Below are 19526 nucleotides of genomic sequence, written 5' to 3'. Positions count from 1 at the left end.
GCAAAGAACCCAGTACACAACAATATTACTCATATCAAGAAATAAAATTAAAAGGGAAAAAGCATATAGTATTATTTAAGGAATTCATCCCTCTTAGAATGACATATGTATTCAGAATCTTTTCTATTTCTTTAACCATATTCAAACAAATGTTTCTATTTTAAATATTCTCTCTGTTAGATCCCATCATCTATTTTCTTAAGTTTCACTTTGATCTTTTTCCTTTGACCAGTGTCTTTCTTGATCAATGTGTTTTGCTGAATCAAAATGTTTTTCCATATATTCATGACTGTTGCTGTAGGTATAAGTAAATCGAATAAAGTGTCTTTATATGAGGCTTTTGCCTTTCCATGTTTCTTGAAAATCTTTTTCTTTTTCTCCTTTGCTTCTCTTATCACTTCCTTTCTCTCTGATGTTTCAACATCTCTACATTCCATTTTATTCAATCTGTTTTTTTGTCCTCAGTTTTATTTTGTAGTCTTAAGGGATGAGTTGTTTTTTCCATTTCTTGTACATTTTTCCCCACTAGGATTAAATCATATTTTCTTGCTTTGTTAAGTTCGTCTTTGAGTATTTTCAATTTTATGTCCACTTATTTGTTTTGTTTGCTCCTTCTCTGTTGTTGTTTCCTGGAAGTTTTTGTTGTTGTTGTAGAGTTAACTTAGAAATAGATTGATTTATATTTTCAAAGTTATTTTGGATTTCTTTGTGATTTGAACTTAGTGTTATTTGAATTAATTGCAGTATACTATATATCTCCTCCTGAGAGGTATTTATGTTTTCTTGGTATGTTCTATCTACATGTCTCTGATCCATGATGGACAAAAGTTGAAGTTTTCCTTCATATCTGCAAATAGCTTTAGAGTCTCGGTTAAATAGATATTTGTATTTTTTTAAAAGTTTATAATTCTCTCTTTATCTGCAGCCCAGATTGTTGTCTTTTTTTGTCACAGCTGTTCTTTGTTATTAAACCTTTGAAGGTCACAAACACAGATTAGCTTTTCCCAGGTTTTGGCAAGTTCTCTATGGAAATCATAATTCTCATAATCTTCATCCACCACTAGGTGTTAGCATCTATTTAGTTTTTAATATGAACAATGGTCTTTAAAATGAAAGTCTTAACCAGTCAACAATTTTAAGCTTGTCCAAAGTTAAATTTTAGCTTTCAAGTTTATAAATTTATTTCACTACCATATATTTTGATCCTCCATGGAAATTTTAATTCGCCGCTTCCATTAGTAAAAGGGTGGGGCGGAAGTCCCCCTCCTTCATGTCTGAAGGTATTTTGCTTCTTGGGGATCTTTTCCAGGAAATTTAAGTGTAGAATAGAAAAGGGAAAATCAGATTCCTCACCCAGTTTCAAGCACACTGTTTACTGTTGTGCTGGTTAGTTCTTTTGGACTTCAGTTGCAAGTAGCTTGGGCTGATCAGTGAAATACAACCTTTCTCCTGTCGGGTTAGAAGGCTTTCCCCAAGATGAACAGAATGACTGCTGTCATTCCAGAGTTGCCAGTGCACCCTTCTTTCTTTGCTGCCTCTCCAGGGCGTCTTGGGCCCATTAGGGTCTCCAGGCAGGATGAAAATTAGCCGCAGGGGTACGGCGGTCCACAAGCCCATGACCAGTCACTACCGCACAGGTCCGGAAGTCCTCATTGGAATTCTCCCCTGAGCTGCTTTTATCTCTCTGTATTTGTTTGTTTGTTTAGAGTAGGTTGCAAGAAAACAACAACCAAAGTGGAACTTTTTGGCAATTATAACAAATTATATCTGCTTCTCTGCTTGTTTTCTGTCCTTAGTTCACTAGAACTATGACACCAATATTCTTGGCATTAGTCCTGTGTGCTTCATTAATATTTCAACATATTTTATTGTACATGCTTCCAAGTAGGAATAATCAAAGCATTTGTGATTTATTGGAGGGAATTAACAAAATGGACACTGTATAAAATTGACAGAGCCTGTGAATGAAGTCTGCCTCTTTTTCTGCAATGCAAATTCAGGTTCACTCAAACATGTATTTGTTTCCTCGAATGTATCTTGTTTAAGATTAATAATCACATATCTACCAAATTTCATAGATTCTGTGTGACTCCTGACTCTGTGTGGCTTTTCATCATGTGATATTTTCTTCAAACGTTATAATCTGTTTATTTTGAGGATAACATTTCAAGATGGTGGCTATAACAGTTTATTATAAATCATTTTTAAGTTTGGAGTTACAGTTACTGGAAGGAGTCATAGTATAGAATGTTTAATAAATAATTATGTCATCAAATGATAGTATTTCATCCTTTAAGATATAGGATGAATAAAGAATTGATGGAGAAAATTCCATAATTTCTGATTCCTTTTAGCCAGGATTAAAGATATGTTTCTGTCCCCTTACTGTATGAATGTCTCTGTGGTTCTATTTTTTTGGCCATCTTTTCCTGCTTTTTTATGACAACTCACAGGTGTTGAAAGTAGACAGAAGACTAGATTGTGTATTCAGTATAGAAATTGCTTTTCCTATTCCAGCTCATCAGCATTCTAATTAATACTGCCACTGATCTGTAGATTATCATAGCTTGTAATAAAAATAATAGGCCTACAAAACCTATTTAATTTTATAAAGAACAGATTTCTGCACAGATATTCTTTGATACTCATAAGAACAGATGTTATTTCTATATAGATCTTAACCTAGTTACTTTTTTGAAAATAACTCAGAGTAAATATCTGTGATTTTCATTTTGTCCCCTAAGGACATTATATCCATTTGGCCCATTTGGAGAATATAAATTTTGCCTAAATTTCCAGGGAGAATGGTAAAAATGATTTTGTGAATAATTCAAGAGTAGATTATTTTGTACTTTAAGGTACGTTGAACCATACATGTTAGAAATTCCATCCAGTATAAGTAATAATAAAGAATTATACAATTGTAACATAAAGGGACGCAGTGGCTCACTGGGTTAGGACGCTGAGCTTGTCGATCAGAAGGTCGGCAGTTTGGCAGGTCGAATCCCGAGTGCCGCATAACAGAGTGAGCGCCTGTTACTCGTCCCAGCTTCTGCCAACCTAGAAGTTCAAAAGCACGTAAAAATGCAAGTAGAAAAATAGGGACCACTATGGTGGGAAGGTAACAGCGTTCCATGCGCCTCTGGCATCTAGTCATGCCGGCCACATGACCACGGAGACGTCCTCGGACAAGCGCTGGCTTCTTCGGTTTTGAAACGGAGATGAGCACTGGCCCCTAGAGTTGGAAATGACTAGCATGCATGTGCCGGGGAAACTTTACCTTTACCTATACAATTGTAACTTCAGACTCCGTGCTGAAACATTGGTTGTCCACCACTGGAATAATGTGCTAAGTGGACATTATTCTGAATCCATATAAAAAGTTGCTTTAATTAATTTTTTTAAAGGATCAGGTGTTTTTTTTCACTACATGTTGCTTATTTTTTTAGATGTCCCAAGATGAAACAATATGTAAATATTGTGGAGTAAGTTATTTGGTGCTTCATGAATTTAAGCTACTGGATGAGAAAGTAAAAGCAATGGAAAAGAAGATGAAGTTTTATGAGGGCAGTGTGGAACGGGAGAAAATACTGCAAGAAAAACTACAGTGTCTAAGTCAAGATTTTGAACAATGCACAGCAGCTAGTGAATCAAAAACAGAAAGGTTGGAACTTACTAGCCATTCTTGCTTTTCAAATTAATATGTCTATTAATATCATTCGGAGGCAAGTATGCTTTAGCTCTTTTGCCAGATTTAGCTTGCATTAGGTATATGAATTCATGTTAATCAGTCATAGTTTGAGCTACAATTTATAAGCCACTATTTACTGCTTAAAGAAACAAGTGTAATATAAGCTGTGTTATTTCCAGTACTGAAATGATAGCTTAATATGATGCACAAACCAGACAATTATAATTTATAAAACATGCTTTATAATTTGGTTCATATATAATGAAGCCACCATAGTTTCTTCTGTAAACCATGGCTTAATATAGTGCATGAACCGCCATTTTGTTTATCATAATAAGATATGGATGTAACTCCGTTACAACATCAGATTCTAAAATAAACTTTTGATGATAGAGAAGATTTGCTATCCCATAAGCTATAAAAGTCCAGAGTGTACAGAGCACTTTATTTTTTTAGCAGTCCTTAAAACATGTCTGTAAAGTAAGATTATATTATGAATAATTCCTCAGATTGCCTTTCTAACCTAATTCTAACCTAATTTCTAATTCTTTTTTTCCTGGAGTATGTTAGGTTTCTATCTGATTTTTAAACTTAATTTAGCTGCTTTGATATCTTAATCTAGAGAAATAATACCATCAAAAATCTTTGAGGAAGCAAGAGAGAAATAGCATAAATTTACATATCATTGTGTGCATGCAAAACAGGAATTGCAGGGCATTAATATGTAAAGAAGAAAAATTATAAATAATAAATACGTTTTGTATACATAAGATAAGAGGTTATTGATCAGTTTTCTTGAATATTCAGTATTGCAATTCCAAGTGTTCGAATAAGCTGTGGACTTTTCCAATTCTCAAAAAAAAACAAACCCCAGCTTGAAAGTCTTTGATGCAAATAATACATGAAGCTTGGAGAGAAGTTGGTGTTAAAAATATTGAGGTGAAGAGGTGATGGGTATAAAAAGAATTCGGGAAAGAAAGGGCAAATGGTAAGATAAAATAACTGTGGTTGAAGCTGGCTAGCAATGGAGGGTTTGTTTGTACTTCCATTCTCAAAACAAACCTCTGATTACATTCATAGTAGTTGGATTAGATGGTGAAGCATAATAAGAGTTTGCATATCTTGAAGCCATAGTGGGATACTTATTAGCTTTTGGTTGAAATACTTTAAAACTAATGAATCTAAAGATAATTTAAGACTGATTCAGTTATGGGCTGGATCAAGTTGAAGACAGTCTTATTGGGCCTGGGGCACAGTCTGATGCTTCCAGAGCATGTATTGCACAGTGTTAAAGTGGGGGCAGGAGTTTAGAATGCATATTGGCTTCTCTGATGTTTCCATTTCATTATTCTTGTCTCCCCTCACACCACCCCCTTGATTTCTCCTCTGTTGAGTGTATAACCGTATTTTGGCTGTGATAACAAGATTTTCAGCTTCACAGTTTATGCAAAATGTACAAGTGCAGAAAAGATCACCATGTTCTTTTTTTTCTTTTAGCTTCTGCAATTAATTAGCCATGGAATTTAGGATGTTTTCATAATTCCACGTGTTAAATATTATCAGTGCAGCCAAGATTTTAGTTCAGATTTTGACGAATAAAATGCAAGCGAAAGAAACTACCTGTGTTAGAAATTTTAAGGAGAATTCATTTTAATTAATGCTGATTCTGCCTAAATAATAAAGACAATCTAGTCTGCTTGTGCAGGGGCCAAACAGATGCTTATTAAATCAGGAAATGAATACAGTGGTAATAATTTGATAGCTTTTCCCACCAATCTGTGTTCAGGATGTCTCTGATCCTGGAGGTAGTGCTTGGCTGTGATGGTGAGGGTTCGTGCATATCGTCATAAATTTATCTAGGACATAAGTCACTGCATGTATTTGACATATTGTGAGCATGTTGGAGAAAATGGCTACCATTATGATTTGTCTGATCATAATGATAAGATAATATTTAGCTACATTTAAGACAGGATGTTTTTCAAGCCTTGATGCAGCTAGTTTATCAGAGAGAAATGGGGTGAGACAAACAGAGAAACAACAAATTGTAGATTAGAGTTATAAAAGATGCTAAATAGTAAAAATACATGGAAATGAAATTTCAAGGAAATTGTTAATCAACAGGACATAAAATGTCAGACCAATAGGACAATTTCCATGGGATAGAGATAAACAGAAAACAAGCTAACTGCAGATTCCTATTAATTTCTGTGGTGAGAACAAAGGAGCAGTAATAAGAATGGAGGAGCAGTAAGAGTTCCAAGTCTAATATTTTGTGACTGTGTATTCCATTAAGGGGATGTCTTTGCAAGAACTTTATAAAGGGACTAGCCTTGAAATGGACTACTTGCTTGATTTGGAATCTGTTCTCAAGCATCAATTATCCAGTACAGAATAAAGCTTTGCAAAGATTTCTATGTTTGTTGGAACTCAGTTGGGTGGAGCATAGAAGGCTGAGAACCCCTAGCATTCCTTGAAACAACAATTTCACCTCTATTTACTAGAAGGCAAAGTAGTAAATATCTATCTGCCATTCCCCACCGCCTCCATTATGTTCCTATTGCTTCTTTACTGATCTGTAGGCACTAATCATTTTAATGTTTAAAGACTGTATTTTCAGTAGGTATACCCAAGGTATGAAAATCAGCAGAAATATAGCAAAGTGCTGTAAGTGGAGGATCATTTTAGTGACAATGGCAAAGGCATCATTTCATACTGCACTGGAGAAGGCAATAATAAACCACTCCTGTATTTTTCAAGGAAATCATGTGGATAGACAAGATAAAGTGATTGTCAATCTATTGCTAGATAAAGGGCCTCTTGAGTCAGATGCCACTCAACATACTGAAAAAAAGTTGAGAATCTTTCAGAGTGCTAATTGTGTTTTTGATACAGTTATATTTATTTCCGGACTATTAGTTGCTGATGTTATCTGAAGCTGCAAAGGCAGAACTACAGTTGGAACATAGAATGTAAGAAGCAAGTACATAGGAAAACCTAACACAGTGAGATGAAATAAGTTAAATACATATTGGTATCCTATTGATACCAACTGATACCAAAAGGTATCAATTCTGCCTTTTGATCTGTTTGATTGCTTGTTTGTTTGTTTTTGCCAGTCATCTCACTGCAAGGGTCTGGGTGATTCACAACATCAAAATAAAACTATGTATTACGTATATATACAATATATACAAAAATATATAAAATCACAATAAAAATGTAATAAAAATAGAAATTATAATTAAAAGTAAAAGATGAGGAGAAAAAAGTTGGAGAAAACAGAACAAAGAAGTTACCGAAGGAAAATGTACTAAAGAATAACACTGTTATCAAAAAAATATTTTAGATGACAAGCTGCCTAGGCTCTTGTTTCATGCATTCATGTGTTCATAAAGAAATAAAACACTATTGCATCATTTGATTATTTAAAGATGCTACTAATTGCTTAAATATGTTAATAAGAATATGACTTTTCTAATTAAATGGGTGATATTTTAGAAAATTTGTAAAGGATATATTAAGAAATTCTGAAATCTTGGGCAGGGGGACTTATTAAATGTAACGTTGGAACCAAATATATAGCCAAGGAATATACTGTATTCATTTATTAGCACTGGTGTCAGCTGTTTTTTAAGTGTGAGCATCAGGCTTCATGCTGTGAAATATTTGTAACTATATCAAAATTGGAAAACGTATAAATAACTATATATCCACATTACATCGCAGTATTTAATGTCTGAAGTGCCTACAGCTTGAACTCCAGACAGTTCGTTGTGCTCTGCTGTACAAAACTGCTTGCACCCTGTCATTTTGATTTACTCTGCAATAAGGAACTAGTTATGCTCTAGTTATTATAACATACTTTGCACATGTGTAAGAGATTTAATTTACAAGCACATTAACAATTCTGTACAAATAGATGCTCAAAATGAAGCCTCCTCTTTTTCTTCATTTAGCAAGATGAAGAAATTTTCTGATCCTCTGTTAAGGATAAATAGTCCTAACTATGAGAAAAGAGGCTTTCCTTGAACAGAAGGGCATCATGGGATCCAAGGCAGGAATTAATGATTCTCATTACTTTTTTTAGGTAAAAGATTAATACTATATGTTTTATTTCTTTCAGAATAAAAGAATTAGTTACAGAACTTGAAAATAAGGAAACTGCAATAGAGAATCTAAACAAACAGTTGAGAAGCTTACACAAAGAAAAGGAAGATATATGGAGACAGTCACAACTAGCTCAGTAAGAATTCTCACATGAGGTCATTTGTGGGGGAATTTATTTTCTAATAAAATTGTTGGTCTTTCTGTCTGTTATCTACCTGAAAAATCTGTTTTCTTGGTAATTTTTAAAGCTGTATTAAAAAAGTTATAGTAGTATATACAAAGATATAAGTGTAAATTCAGATTTATTGACCAAACTAATGGCCCAATGTTTTAAGAATGTGTAGGCAAGATCCTGAATTACCAATAGTTCTAATGATTCATAGCATAAATATACCCCCTTCCTGCACTGAATGTCATAGATCAGGGGTCCCCATCACCCGGTCTATGGCATGCTAGAAACTGGGCCATGGAAATAAGTAAAGCACCATCTGTGGGAAGCAAGCAGCATGTGAAACCACGCCCCCTCCAGTCCACGGAAAAACCTCTTCCTACTGGACCAGTCCCTGGTGCCCAAAAGATTGGGAGCCGCTGCCATAGATCATTGTATTTTCTTCTCTTTTATGCCAACTTGAAAAGGAGATAAGTCTTCACTGAACAACAGGAATTTCTTTTGCTACATAAATATTTATCTGAACTTGTGTATTTGTGTTAGAAAATTATTTTCCTTACATTAAGATTGATTTAAATATTGATTTGATCTTTCAAAGAGATATAATTCTAAATATTATTTTGATTTTAAAATCATAACCATTTTTTCTTCCTTTTTTGGCAGGAAAACATTGCAACAACATAAATTTATCCGAAAGAAAACCTTTAATCTTATTCCCTTTATCAGGGGAGAACTAAACAAGCTTAAAGAAGAAATACTTGGTTTTCTCAAAGAATGGATTTCACTAAAAGGAGAGATATTTTTACAACTAAAAAACATTAATAAAATAGGACTGGCAGGTAGATTATCAAAGCAAAGCTTTTCTTACTTAGCATGTTCCACTTTCAGACTGGATTTACAGTTCACATATATTTTATTATCAAGGCAATGATACATTGAATTGATACTTTGTTCTCATTGAGACATGGTTATGGTACTGTATGGTGTGGGGATTAGAAAAATATTTTCAGTTCCCATTTTGATGCAATTTACCAAAATCAGTATGATTCTGGACATAATTTCATTTCTCTGAATTTTGGGTTACAGTTTTTGCTTTAAAATGCACATAAAAATGTTTCTTATGTAAACTGCCACTGGAAGCATAAACAATAATGACATATCACACAAAAATGGATAATCTTGGAGAAAGTTAATGGAAAAGGATATATATATTAGGAAAACAGTTTTAGGATCAACCTGAAAAATATGCCACATATTTTTCAGGTTGAAAATTGATCTGAATGTTAACTTGTAATTTTTTTCAAGACATTAACATACACTTTAGCGTACAGTGAATACTATTAGGAGATATATTTGACCATTACCTACGTATTAGGCTGCAGGGTGAATTAATCAAGTTGACAAAGTCTTTACAGGACTTTTATCAACAGTATATTGCTTGTAACATTTAGCTTTTCACTATGAATTAGAGAAGATTTGAATAACAGAATAACAAGAGTTGGAAGAGACTTTAGAGGTCTTCTAATCCAACCTCTTGCTCAAACAGGAGACAATTCCAGACACATGGCTGTCCATTTTTTTCTTTAAACCTGCAGTTATGAAGCACCCACAACTTCTGAAGCCAAGCCTTTCTACTAATTAATTGCTCTCACTGTCAGAAAATGTCTCCTTATTTCTAGGAGTAAATCCATTCTTTTGTTGTTAGCTGCGAAGTCATGTCTGACCCATCACGACCCCATGGACAACGTTCCTCCAGGCCTCCCTGTCCTCTACCATCTTCTGGAGTCCATTTAAGCTCACGCCTACAGCTTCAATGACTCCATCCAGCCACCTCATTCTCTGTCGTCCCCTTCTATTGCCCTCAATCTTTCCCAACATTAGGCTCTTCTCCAGTGAGTCCTTCCATTCTTTTAGTTTGTATCAATTAACTAGATGGCAAGTTGAAATAATTTTAGCATCCTAATAACTAGAGATACCCATTCTCTTTTCTTATAGAATACGTATCTGTAGTAGAATATCCGTGTTTTTGTTTGTATCAATTAGTTGACAAGTTGAAATAATGTAGTATCTTAATAACTACAGATACTCTGTTTTCTTATAGAATAGTATAGCAACAAATAAAGATGTTTTTGGATAATATTATGAGAGTACATAAATGTTATAAAAGTTGTAGGATGGATACATCTATATTTTTGTTTTGGCCTTTTATCACATTTCAGAAGTATCCAGTTTGAACAAAACTTTAGGTGAGTGCCAGAGGAAAAATCTAATACTTCAGGAAGAGGTGGAACACCTAAGAGTGAAGTCAGATGCAGCTGCACTGGAAGCTAAGCAACTTCAGGCTTCTCTTTTACGGGAGAATGAATTACAAAATAAATGTAATGAATTACAAAAGAAAATGCAAGGTAAGAATATGGTGTTAATTTTTGAAAAAGTGAAGAACAGTATATTTTGAATACATGTATAATTGCAGTAGGTACTCTATAATGGAAGTAATGGGAAACTGTAAATTTTCTATTATGTGTATAAATGTACATGAACCACTGATTCACGCAATCCCTGCATCAATATATTTTTGCATAGCTCTAACGAAAGGAGTCACTTCACTTTTAAAGTACCCAAGGTTCACATTTTTACCTCTATATGAACTACAATTTCTTTTAGTTTGAACAATCCATGGTTGAATTTTCAGATTCTGCCTTATTTTAAAACCCACAATTCCCAACTTGTCATCAGAGTGCAATTTCCAAATTAGAAACTCATGCTTCTTTTCTCATAGCGATATAAGAAGAAAAAAGAAAAGTCCAGCTCACAGTTCCCACAGGTAGTGGGAAATCATTGTCTTTCTTTACATCTCAATGCACCCAAACAACATTAAAACTCACTTCATATTTGTCTTTTACTAATCTCCCCATGTTGTGCACATATATGCTTCTTTTCTTTGAAATTTTATGGGCAATTTTTTCCTTAATAAATAATGGACTTGCAAAATGATATATATACACTCAACTGCTTCATCTTATTTTTCAGAAAAGGGATATAGTGTCTTGAAAGGGATTATAAAGAGATCTGTAGCCTTTTTTAGGAGATATACAAATAATTCATGTATTGTATTTTTGGGATCTCAAATGATTTATTTGCAAGGAGTAAGCAGTAGGTGAAAAAAGTATATTGTATATTCAGACATGCACAAACATACTACAGTAACCCTGAACAGCAGAAAAAGGAAACAGATCATCTATACAGCATCTTCCAACAAAATGTATATCTACACAACTTCGTCAAAGTGTCTGACCACTCAACCCAATATAGCACAACCAAAACAAGCCGTAAAAAGGATAACACAGCCATACATCAAAAACCACCAACAGACTATTACAACTACATGGAATCACTGTAGCAAGTAAACCAACTAAAGCCCTTCAAAACATTCTACATAAACCAAAAGACCCAGCAGTGCCAGAAGAAAAAAAACAGGAGTCATCAATAACATATGGTGTAAAGACTGCAACACCCACTATGTAGAACAAACAGACAGAGGACTGGCAAATGCATCCATGAACACCAACTAGCATTAAAACCCTTTAATTTCAATGCATATGGACAGACTTAACCATAATTTCAACTGGGAAACTGTGACCATCCTAGACCAAGCCAAGTCCAAAAACTCTAGAGAATTCTTGGATGCCTGGCATTATGACAAATTGGCTCAGTGGGTTAGGACGCTGAGCTTGTCGATCGGAAGGTCGGCAGTTTGGCGGGTCGAATCCCGAGTGCCGCGTAACAGAGTGAGCGCCTGTTACTCGTCCCAGCTTCTGCCAACCTAGCAGTTCGAAAGCACGTAAAAATGCAAGTAGAAAAATAGGGACCACTCCGGCGTCTAGTCATGCCGGCCACATGACCACGGAGATGTCCTCGGACAAGCGCTGGCTCTTCAGCTTTGAAACGGAGATGAGCACCGGCCCCTAGAGTCGGAAACGACTAGCACGCATGTGCGGGGGAACCTTTACCTTTACCTTTAGACATATAGATATAAACAACATCTACATACTGTTGTAAAAGAGACGAATCAACAAGCCAAAAAGGGAACAAAAAGACCAAAACATCTCCCACCAGCAATCAGATGTACATAGATTAACACCAAGTTTAAGATCAGACCAGCAATAAAAAAAGAATACTCCAATCAAGGAACTGTCAAACAATCTAACAGTAAACAGCCCAACCAAAGTACCTCCAAGATCACTCCAACACTGACAGGGCAAGCCACTAGAATATATATTGACAGCAAACCCCATTCCTTAATAGCACTGATGATGCTATATAGTTGGGGTCATGAAACATCTGCAAGAAAACAACCAAGCTCAGAGAACACCATCTCTAACATCTCTTGCCTGTCACTTCAAAGTTTTAATGGGTATCTCTAGAGAAACACTCAAAAGAAGGTGATAGTGGTTTTACCGTACAGGGTAGGATATCGGAACAATTAATGGTGCACACTTTTCTCCATATTAAACAATTCATCATTGCCATGCCTTGCTTCTTTAGGATCATAATATATATTACTTTTCTTTTTCAGTATTCAAAGTACTTCATGTATGGTTGCAGTGTTCAAACTGTATGGTCCAGGAATGGATCATTCCAGTGTTCCCCAGAGTACAATACTGTACAGCCAGTCTGGCAGACCATGGATCATTTCTGAGGTCAAAGGAATCACTTGCAAAAATTTCCTCCAAAATACCCAGATCAGGAGAAAAGCAGTGTTCTACAAAACACTGGAATGTTAGATTTCTGGACCACAGTTTTCCATTCAGCTAGTTGTAATCTTTATAAGCACTTTATAAAACATTCCAGTATTTCCCATATTGGACAGATGCCTAGGCTTGTTTAAAATTATCTAGCTATGTTTTGGCAGAATGTAGATTCAGACCAGGACTCCCTGATTTTTACTGTATTTATCCAACAGGAAAATAAGGCTCCACCGCATTCCCCCATAATTATCGGATAATTGAGGTTATCGATAATTAATTTGTGGATTGGAATACAAGAACCTTTTAAATGCAAAGTAATGAGCATGAGATGTTTTCAAAGAAAAACAAGAAAATCCAGTTGCCTCTTGAAAAAGCACTTTTGGGACATTATTTTACTTCTTAGTGTACTGAATGGGTCCTTCACATTATAGAAGTAAGATAAAATGAATCCAAATGAAAGATGCATGAAACATCATTCTGAGTCCTACCATCTTCAGCAAACCTACTTTGACCATTTTTTATTTTAATGGGTGGCTGCTGCAATACAAGAATTGGCAGCACCTACTGACCTTGGCTAATTGCCCCTATTTTAATCATAGTTAGATCTGTTCAGTATTTGGGTAAGAGACAATCAAGTGTGTAGGTTAGACTGGGGAGCTAATGAAACATTATGGGAAAAGACTATGGTTTTATTTATGTATGATTTTAATTTGTGAAGCCACTCCCTCACCATCCACTCTTGTGACTCATTCAGAATTAAAAATAGTTTAAAAAATTGGAGAACAATTCTACCAAGGAAAACAAACTCAGTTGATTACATCTATATAGCAGATTCATATATCACTTAATAGGCAGTAGGGCCAGGGCTAGATAGACCTCAAGGGGAGGGGGATTTTGTTCATAAGATCAAGTACAGAAAAGGCACACCTCCTGGGTCTTCTTAGATGACATTGTTTTATTGACAGGATCTGGTGCATGCAAACTCCTTCAGATTTTAGAAACAATTGGAGAAAGACACTTCAGTAAATATCTTAGTGACCACAAATGTCCATGTGGGAACTTGAGCTTATTCAAGAGAATCTTTATCTTCCTGCTGCTTAGTTTAAGTTGCCACTTGTTTGTAAATATGGCAATAATTCCCTTGGACAAATTATCTTAGGTAGAAAACTGTGTAATCATGTAACACTATTCATTTGGACATTGTGACCAAAATTTAAAAAGAATGGAAGCTGGGCTGTTGAATAAAGTCAAACTATACTTGGATGCACAGGGACACGGTGGCTCAATGGGTTAGGACGCTAAGCTTGTCGATCAGAAGGTCGGCAGTTTGGCGGGTCGAATCCCGAGTGCCGTGTAGCAGAGTGAGTGCCTGTTACTCGTCCCAGCTTCTGCCCACCTAGCAGTTCGAAAGCACGTAAAAATGCAAGTAGAAAAATAGGGACCACTCCGGTGGGAAGGTAACAGCGTTCCGTGCGCCTTTGGCGTCTAGTCATGCCGGCCACATGACCACGGAGACGTCCTTGGACAAGCGCTGGCTCTTCGGCTTTGAAACAGAGATGAGCACCGGCCCCTAGAGTCGGAAACGACTAGCACGCATGTGCGGGGGAACCTTTACCTTTTTATACTTGGATGATGACTTTTTTTTTAACCTAAGCCATCTTGTGATAATGCATTTTGTCTCAAAGAATTGTAATTTTTTTTTCACTCCAGAATGGCGATTTTTTCTCTCCAGTTTTCATAAGGGAGGAATGTTCCCATAAAATATGAAGAATTTCATCCCACACAAACGAAACATAAAGAGAAGGACAAGTTATCCTGTTTCCTCCACTTCCCACCCCAACCTATTTTATTATTGCACCATACAGAAATCTCAATAATTCCTAATGACATTATGGGCAAGTAATTCACAGATTTAGGATTTAACTAGGTTGGGAAAGGTGGTCACATTTTTTTTTCTTCCTATGACATCCCACTATTCTTTGACGTTTTAAGCAGTTAACTGGCAAGCTGAACATTAAGATGTACTATTTGTTCCCACTGAAATAATTTTAAATTTTCAAGCATGAAAAAACTTGTTTTTTCCTAATCTGTTTTTTCCTTCTTTGAGGTCAGTATGACCAGAAAATTAGTAAAATGAATTCCTGTTTTCCCCCAGGAAGAGCTCAGTGCTCTCCTATTTTCAGTAAATAGAAAGACACTATGACCAGCAGTGGAGCAATTAATAATAATAATAAAATAGAATTCCTTTTGAAAATAAAAAGGGCCAACATACCCAAATGCATTTATCCACATGGGCAAATATATATTTTAATTTGTCTTTAAAGTGCAGTTTGTCTTTAATTTCAAAATGATTTGCTCCTGCTGAATTAAAAGATGTGAACAAGAAGTATTATTCCATGGAATATAGTCCCAAATAGGAGTCAGTCACAGCAATTTCCCTTGCATAACCTATCTGGGTAATTAATTCCACCATTGACCTGCCCTTAATGCTAGGAAGATTTTTCTAATGTTTGGTTGGAATCTGCCTCCCTGTAACTTGAACTGATTTATCTACTGTATATCCTGCATTCTGAAATGATGAAAAGTAACTCTCGACTGTCAGTCTGTGTACTTTTTCAGATATTTGAAGAATGCAATCGTGCCCAAACTCAGTGCCCTGCTCTCAAAATTCAACATTTCCAATTCCTTTCAATCTTTATTTTGATCATTGTTACTGCCTTTATTTGAGCTAATTGGTCCATATAGCCCTGGCAGTAGGATCAGGGCAGATGAAAACACATTTTTACCATGATTTGGAAGGAAGCTTCAAATTGGATAAAGCCAAAAATTGCATTTTCTTTTAACAACCATGTCACATTGTTGACTTATATTTAACTTGTGAACAACTTCAGTTCTAAGTTCCCTTTCACATTTTCTGTTACAAAGCCAAGAATTCTTCATCCCACAGCTGTACATTATATTTAGATTTAAATTTTATTTATATTTATATCATGTGTTTATTATTTTTACAAATAACTCAAGGCAGCAAAAATCCTATTTTCCCCACAACAGCCCTGTGAGGTCAGTTGAGCTAAGAGAGAGTGACTGGCCCAAGTCACCCAGCTGGGCTTTCATGGCTATGGCGGGACTAGAATTTGGTCTCCTGCTTTCTAACCTGATATTTCACTTCCATCTTATTGAAAGCAAAACTATGTCCACGACATTCCCATAATGCATTAAGAAACTACCTTATATAGAGAGAATAAGCTTAGCCTGATAAGACATGTCCTTGGCAAATCCATGCTGACTTCTAGTATTCATCGTTTACAAAGTGTTTGCAGATTGTTTCATTACATACTTTTTGACTCATTGTTAACTATATCCTCCTTTTTCTGATTTGATGGTATCTGTTTTCCCCCATTTATCAGCAACATCTCTATAATAGTGGATGATATTAAGAGAGTAGCATTAATGTAATACATTGTCCCATTAAGCCTAGCCCGTACTACTGAGGCCAGCAGAGAGGGCCAACTGCGGATCCTGTTGGAATCCTAAAGGAAAGCTTTCTCTGCCGCAGCTCCTGCCCTTTGGAACATTCTGCCCTCCAGGGTGAGATCTGCCTAAAGACCTGGTTCTGCAAGTTGGTCTGGGGACCCAATGGGCCAGTTCAACTCTGGCTACTAAATCAATAGGAGACTTCATCGATGGAGACTTCACCTCCCCCCTCCACTCTCTGCTCCCACTTGTCCATCTTTTTTTTTAACTAATCATATGGATGTGTTTTCTTTGTTTTCTTTTTCCTTGGTTATTTTATTGTTCTATTTTACTTTCACTTTGTTTAAAGTTCCTTTTTATTTCTTCATCTTTTTAATGGTTGTGAGCCACCTACAGTAGCCCCGTGGTGAGATAGGTGGCAAATAAATTTAATAAAAAGAAAGCAAAGGTAGTCCCAATAGTAATAGGCGCCTTTAGTGCAATCCCAAAGCAACTGGAGCACCGCTTGAACTCCATCAGCATTAACAAATTCATCATCAGTCAGTTGCAAAAAGTGGCTTCACTCAGAACAGCTTACATCCTGCAACAATATCTATAACATCATCAGACATCTACATCTCCCTATCCCAGTTCCTTAGAAAGGACTTGATAGGTGGATTAAAATGCCAAATCCAGTCTAAACATCTGGCTGACTGCAATGAACCATAATAATATAGATGCATAATTATAGCCCTTCTCAACCTCCCTCTCTCTAGATGTGTTGACACAGCTCTAGAACACCGAGGATTATGGGTATTGGAATTACATGCGGAGATTGTCACTTTGGGCAAAGTAGAATTTGTGGAAATGCTCAGTATAAGTAAACTTAGGAGCACTTGTGGGATTTGCAATAACACAGGTTTTGATTATTTAAATTCTATTACTGTGCAAATGTCATCAATGTATTTTTATTGCACAAGTTAAAACAGGTAATTTTCTATGTTTGACAAAATCCTATGACACATTAATTCTTCCACCTGGATTATCTATTATGTCATACTGAAACAATTACTGAAATGTGTATGGAAATCTTTTTATATAACTGCTCTTTGCATGTTGAATGCAATTTCTCCATAAATGTAGTTTACTGAGAAGGTCAGCTTTTTGATGTACAAGAGTTCCTTTGAAATTATTTTTACATTTGATATGATTATGTGGAATCTCTCCCATGCCTATAGGAAAAGGGTCACTGTGACCAGTTGTGTTATACATTTTTGACATAATCTAAAGTTGTGCTTTTTGTCATTGTCAGATTTTTCAGGTATGTATAAAGAATGCCAGGAGGGATTAAATTAATGTAATTTAGTACTCTGTACAGAAACAAAAATCATTTTAACATATGAAAAAAGTAATTGAAGACATAGTTCTTCCCTCGGGTACTGGGTCAGGATGGGAGGTGAACATAGCATTTTTTGTGTTTTATTGATAAAGTACTGTTATTGCTCTGATGGTTTGCTAGAGTTTTAATCTTGTGTTTTATTATTGTTATTTCATATAATACAGATGTACCATATAAATTTATGAAACAAACCAATAAAATAAATAAAATTTGGCATGTATTAGGACTCGCTGGGCCAGCCTGGATTCAGAAACTTAAATAAGCCAGGGCTCATTACTTTTTGGACAGAAAGTACTAGAGAATGTCAGGACTGTGGACTAGACTGAGAAGGGGGAAAAACAACCTGGAAGGAGGTATAAGAACTGGTTCATGACGTAACCATGAATAGAAGGATGGTAACCTTTTTCTGTTGCTTCTCAACATTTATTTATTTAATAATAATAATAAGTTGGAAGGGACCTTGGAGGTCATCTAGTCCAACCCCCTGCTCAGGCAGGAAACCTATACCATTTCAGGCAAATGGCTGTCCAGTCTCTTCTTAAAAACCTCCAGTGTTGGAGCATTCACCACCTCTGGAGGCACGTTGTTCCACTGGTTAATTGTTCTAACTGTCAGGAAGTTTCTCCTTAGTTCTAGGTTGCTTCTCTCCTTGACTAGTTTCCATTCGTTGCTTCTTTTCCTGCTTTCAGGTGCTTTGGAGAATAGCTTGACTCCCTCTTCTTTGTGGCAGCCCCTAAGATATTGGAACACTGCTATCATGTCACCCCTCACCCTTCTCTTCATTAAACTACACATAACCAATTCCAGCAACCGTTCCCGATATGTTTTAGCCTCCAGTCCACCAATCATCTTTGTTGCTCTTCTCTGTACCCTTTCTAGAGTCTCGACATCTTTTTTACATCGTGGTGACCAAAACTGGATGCAGTATTCCATGTGTATAAATATGATTTATTAATCATATTTATATGGCCACTTATCTCATGCAATGTGACTCTGGGTGGCATACAAAACAATCATAAGATTTTTAAAAATGTACAAAAGAACAAAGAATATTGTTGTAAAAGGCTAAGAGGAGGCATCAGGTTTTAAACAATAGAGCTATCATCAAATTTCTTTTTTTATTTAAAAAGTTTTACAATACATTTTAACTTTAATCCCCCCCTCCCCCAGCCCCATCTAACCCTCCCTATCCCTCTCCCCCATTCCCCCCTCCCCCCCCTCCCCGACTTCCCAGAGCTAAATACAGGGTATAAAAACGAAAAACAAACATTAGCATCCATATGCTATCAACAATAAACTATTAATTCTATCACCCTCTAGCTCATGTAAAATGATTACAAACAATAATAATATTACAAATAAGAGGAAAAAAAAGGAAGAAAACAGAAAAGGAACTTTAGTCAAATGCTAAATAAAATTTCTTAATCCCAATCCTTATTCATATTAATTTCAAAGAAAAAAACTTTCATCTACTATTTACCTTCTCCCACATTTCTCACCATTCCAATCTCCAATAAGAATAAGATAAAAAATTTTAAAAATTTTTATAATCCAATTAGGTAGCCTTTGTTTATAGTAAATTAAGAAAAATCAACTTATTGTTGATTAGAAACTTGCATACCCAATCTTAAATTCAATAAATACTTTTAGTCCACAACCCTAATATACGTTTCTTGCAAACAAATAACATCAGTCTTAAATTATTTTAAATATTAAAAAGCTTTCTTTCTCCTCTATGATGAATTCAATCCGTTGACATTCTAAATTAGAAATTTAGTCACCAATCTTGACACTCCAAAGCTTTTGGAGCATATCTGAAATGACCTCTTCAGCTTCTTTAAACCGCGCCCCTCCCACAGCTTCGCTGTAAGTACGCTTTGGAGGTTCCATAACTTTCTGCTGGTCTTCCTCTTGCTCTCGTCTCGCTCGTCTTGGGGCGGCACGCGTCATCCTCTG

At 35.7% G+C, this 19526-nt stretch overlaps 1 protein-coding gene across 1 annotated transcript in view; it reads left to right on the top strand.

Annotated features, from left to right (window-relative positions):
* LEKR1 (leucine, glutamate and lysine rich 1) overlaps positions 1 to 19526 on the top strand; it is a gene marked incomplete at its 5' end in the record, with an annotated part of 51422 nt that overhangs the window by 4169 nt on the left and 27727 nt on the right. Inside the window, 4 exons of the mRNA XM_081329993.1 lie at positions 3450 to 3664; positions 7818 to 7937; positions 8634 to 8809; positions 10190 to 10375. Coding sequence (XP_081186119.1) covers positions 3450 to 3664; positions 7818 to 7937; positions 8634 to 8809; positions 10190 to 10375 — 697 coding nt within the window. The remainder of the gene's footprint in view (positions 1 to 3449; positions 3665 to 7817; positions 7938 to 8633; positions 8810 to 10189; positions 10376 to 19526) is intronic.

This window comes from Vipera berus (genome assembly GCF_964194415.1).
Source record: "Vipera berus genome assembly, chromosome: 5".
NCBI classification, from domain to species: Eukaryota; Metazoa; Chordata; class Lepidosauria; order Squamata; family Viperidae; genus Vipera; species Vipera berus.
The sequence above is the reverse complement of the archived record's forward strand: the minus strand, read 5'-3'. Positions and strand labels throughout refer to the sequence as shown.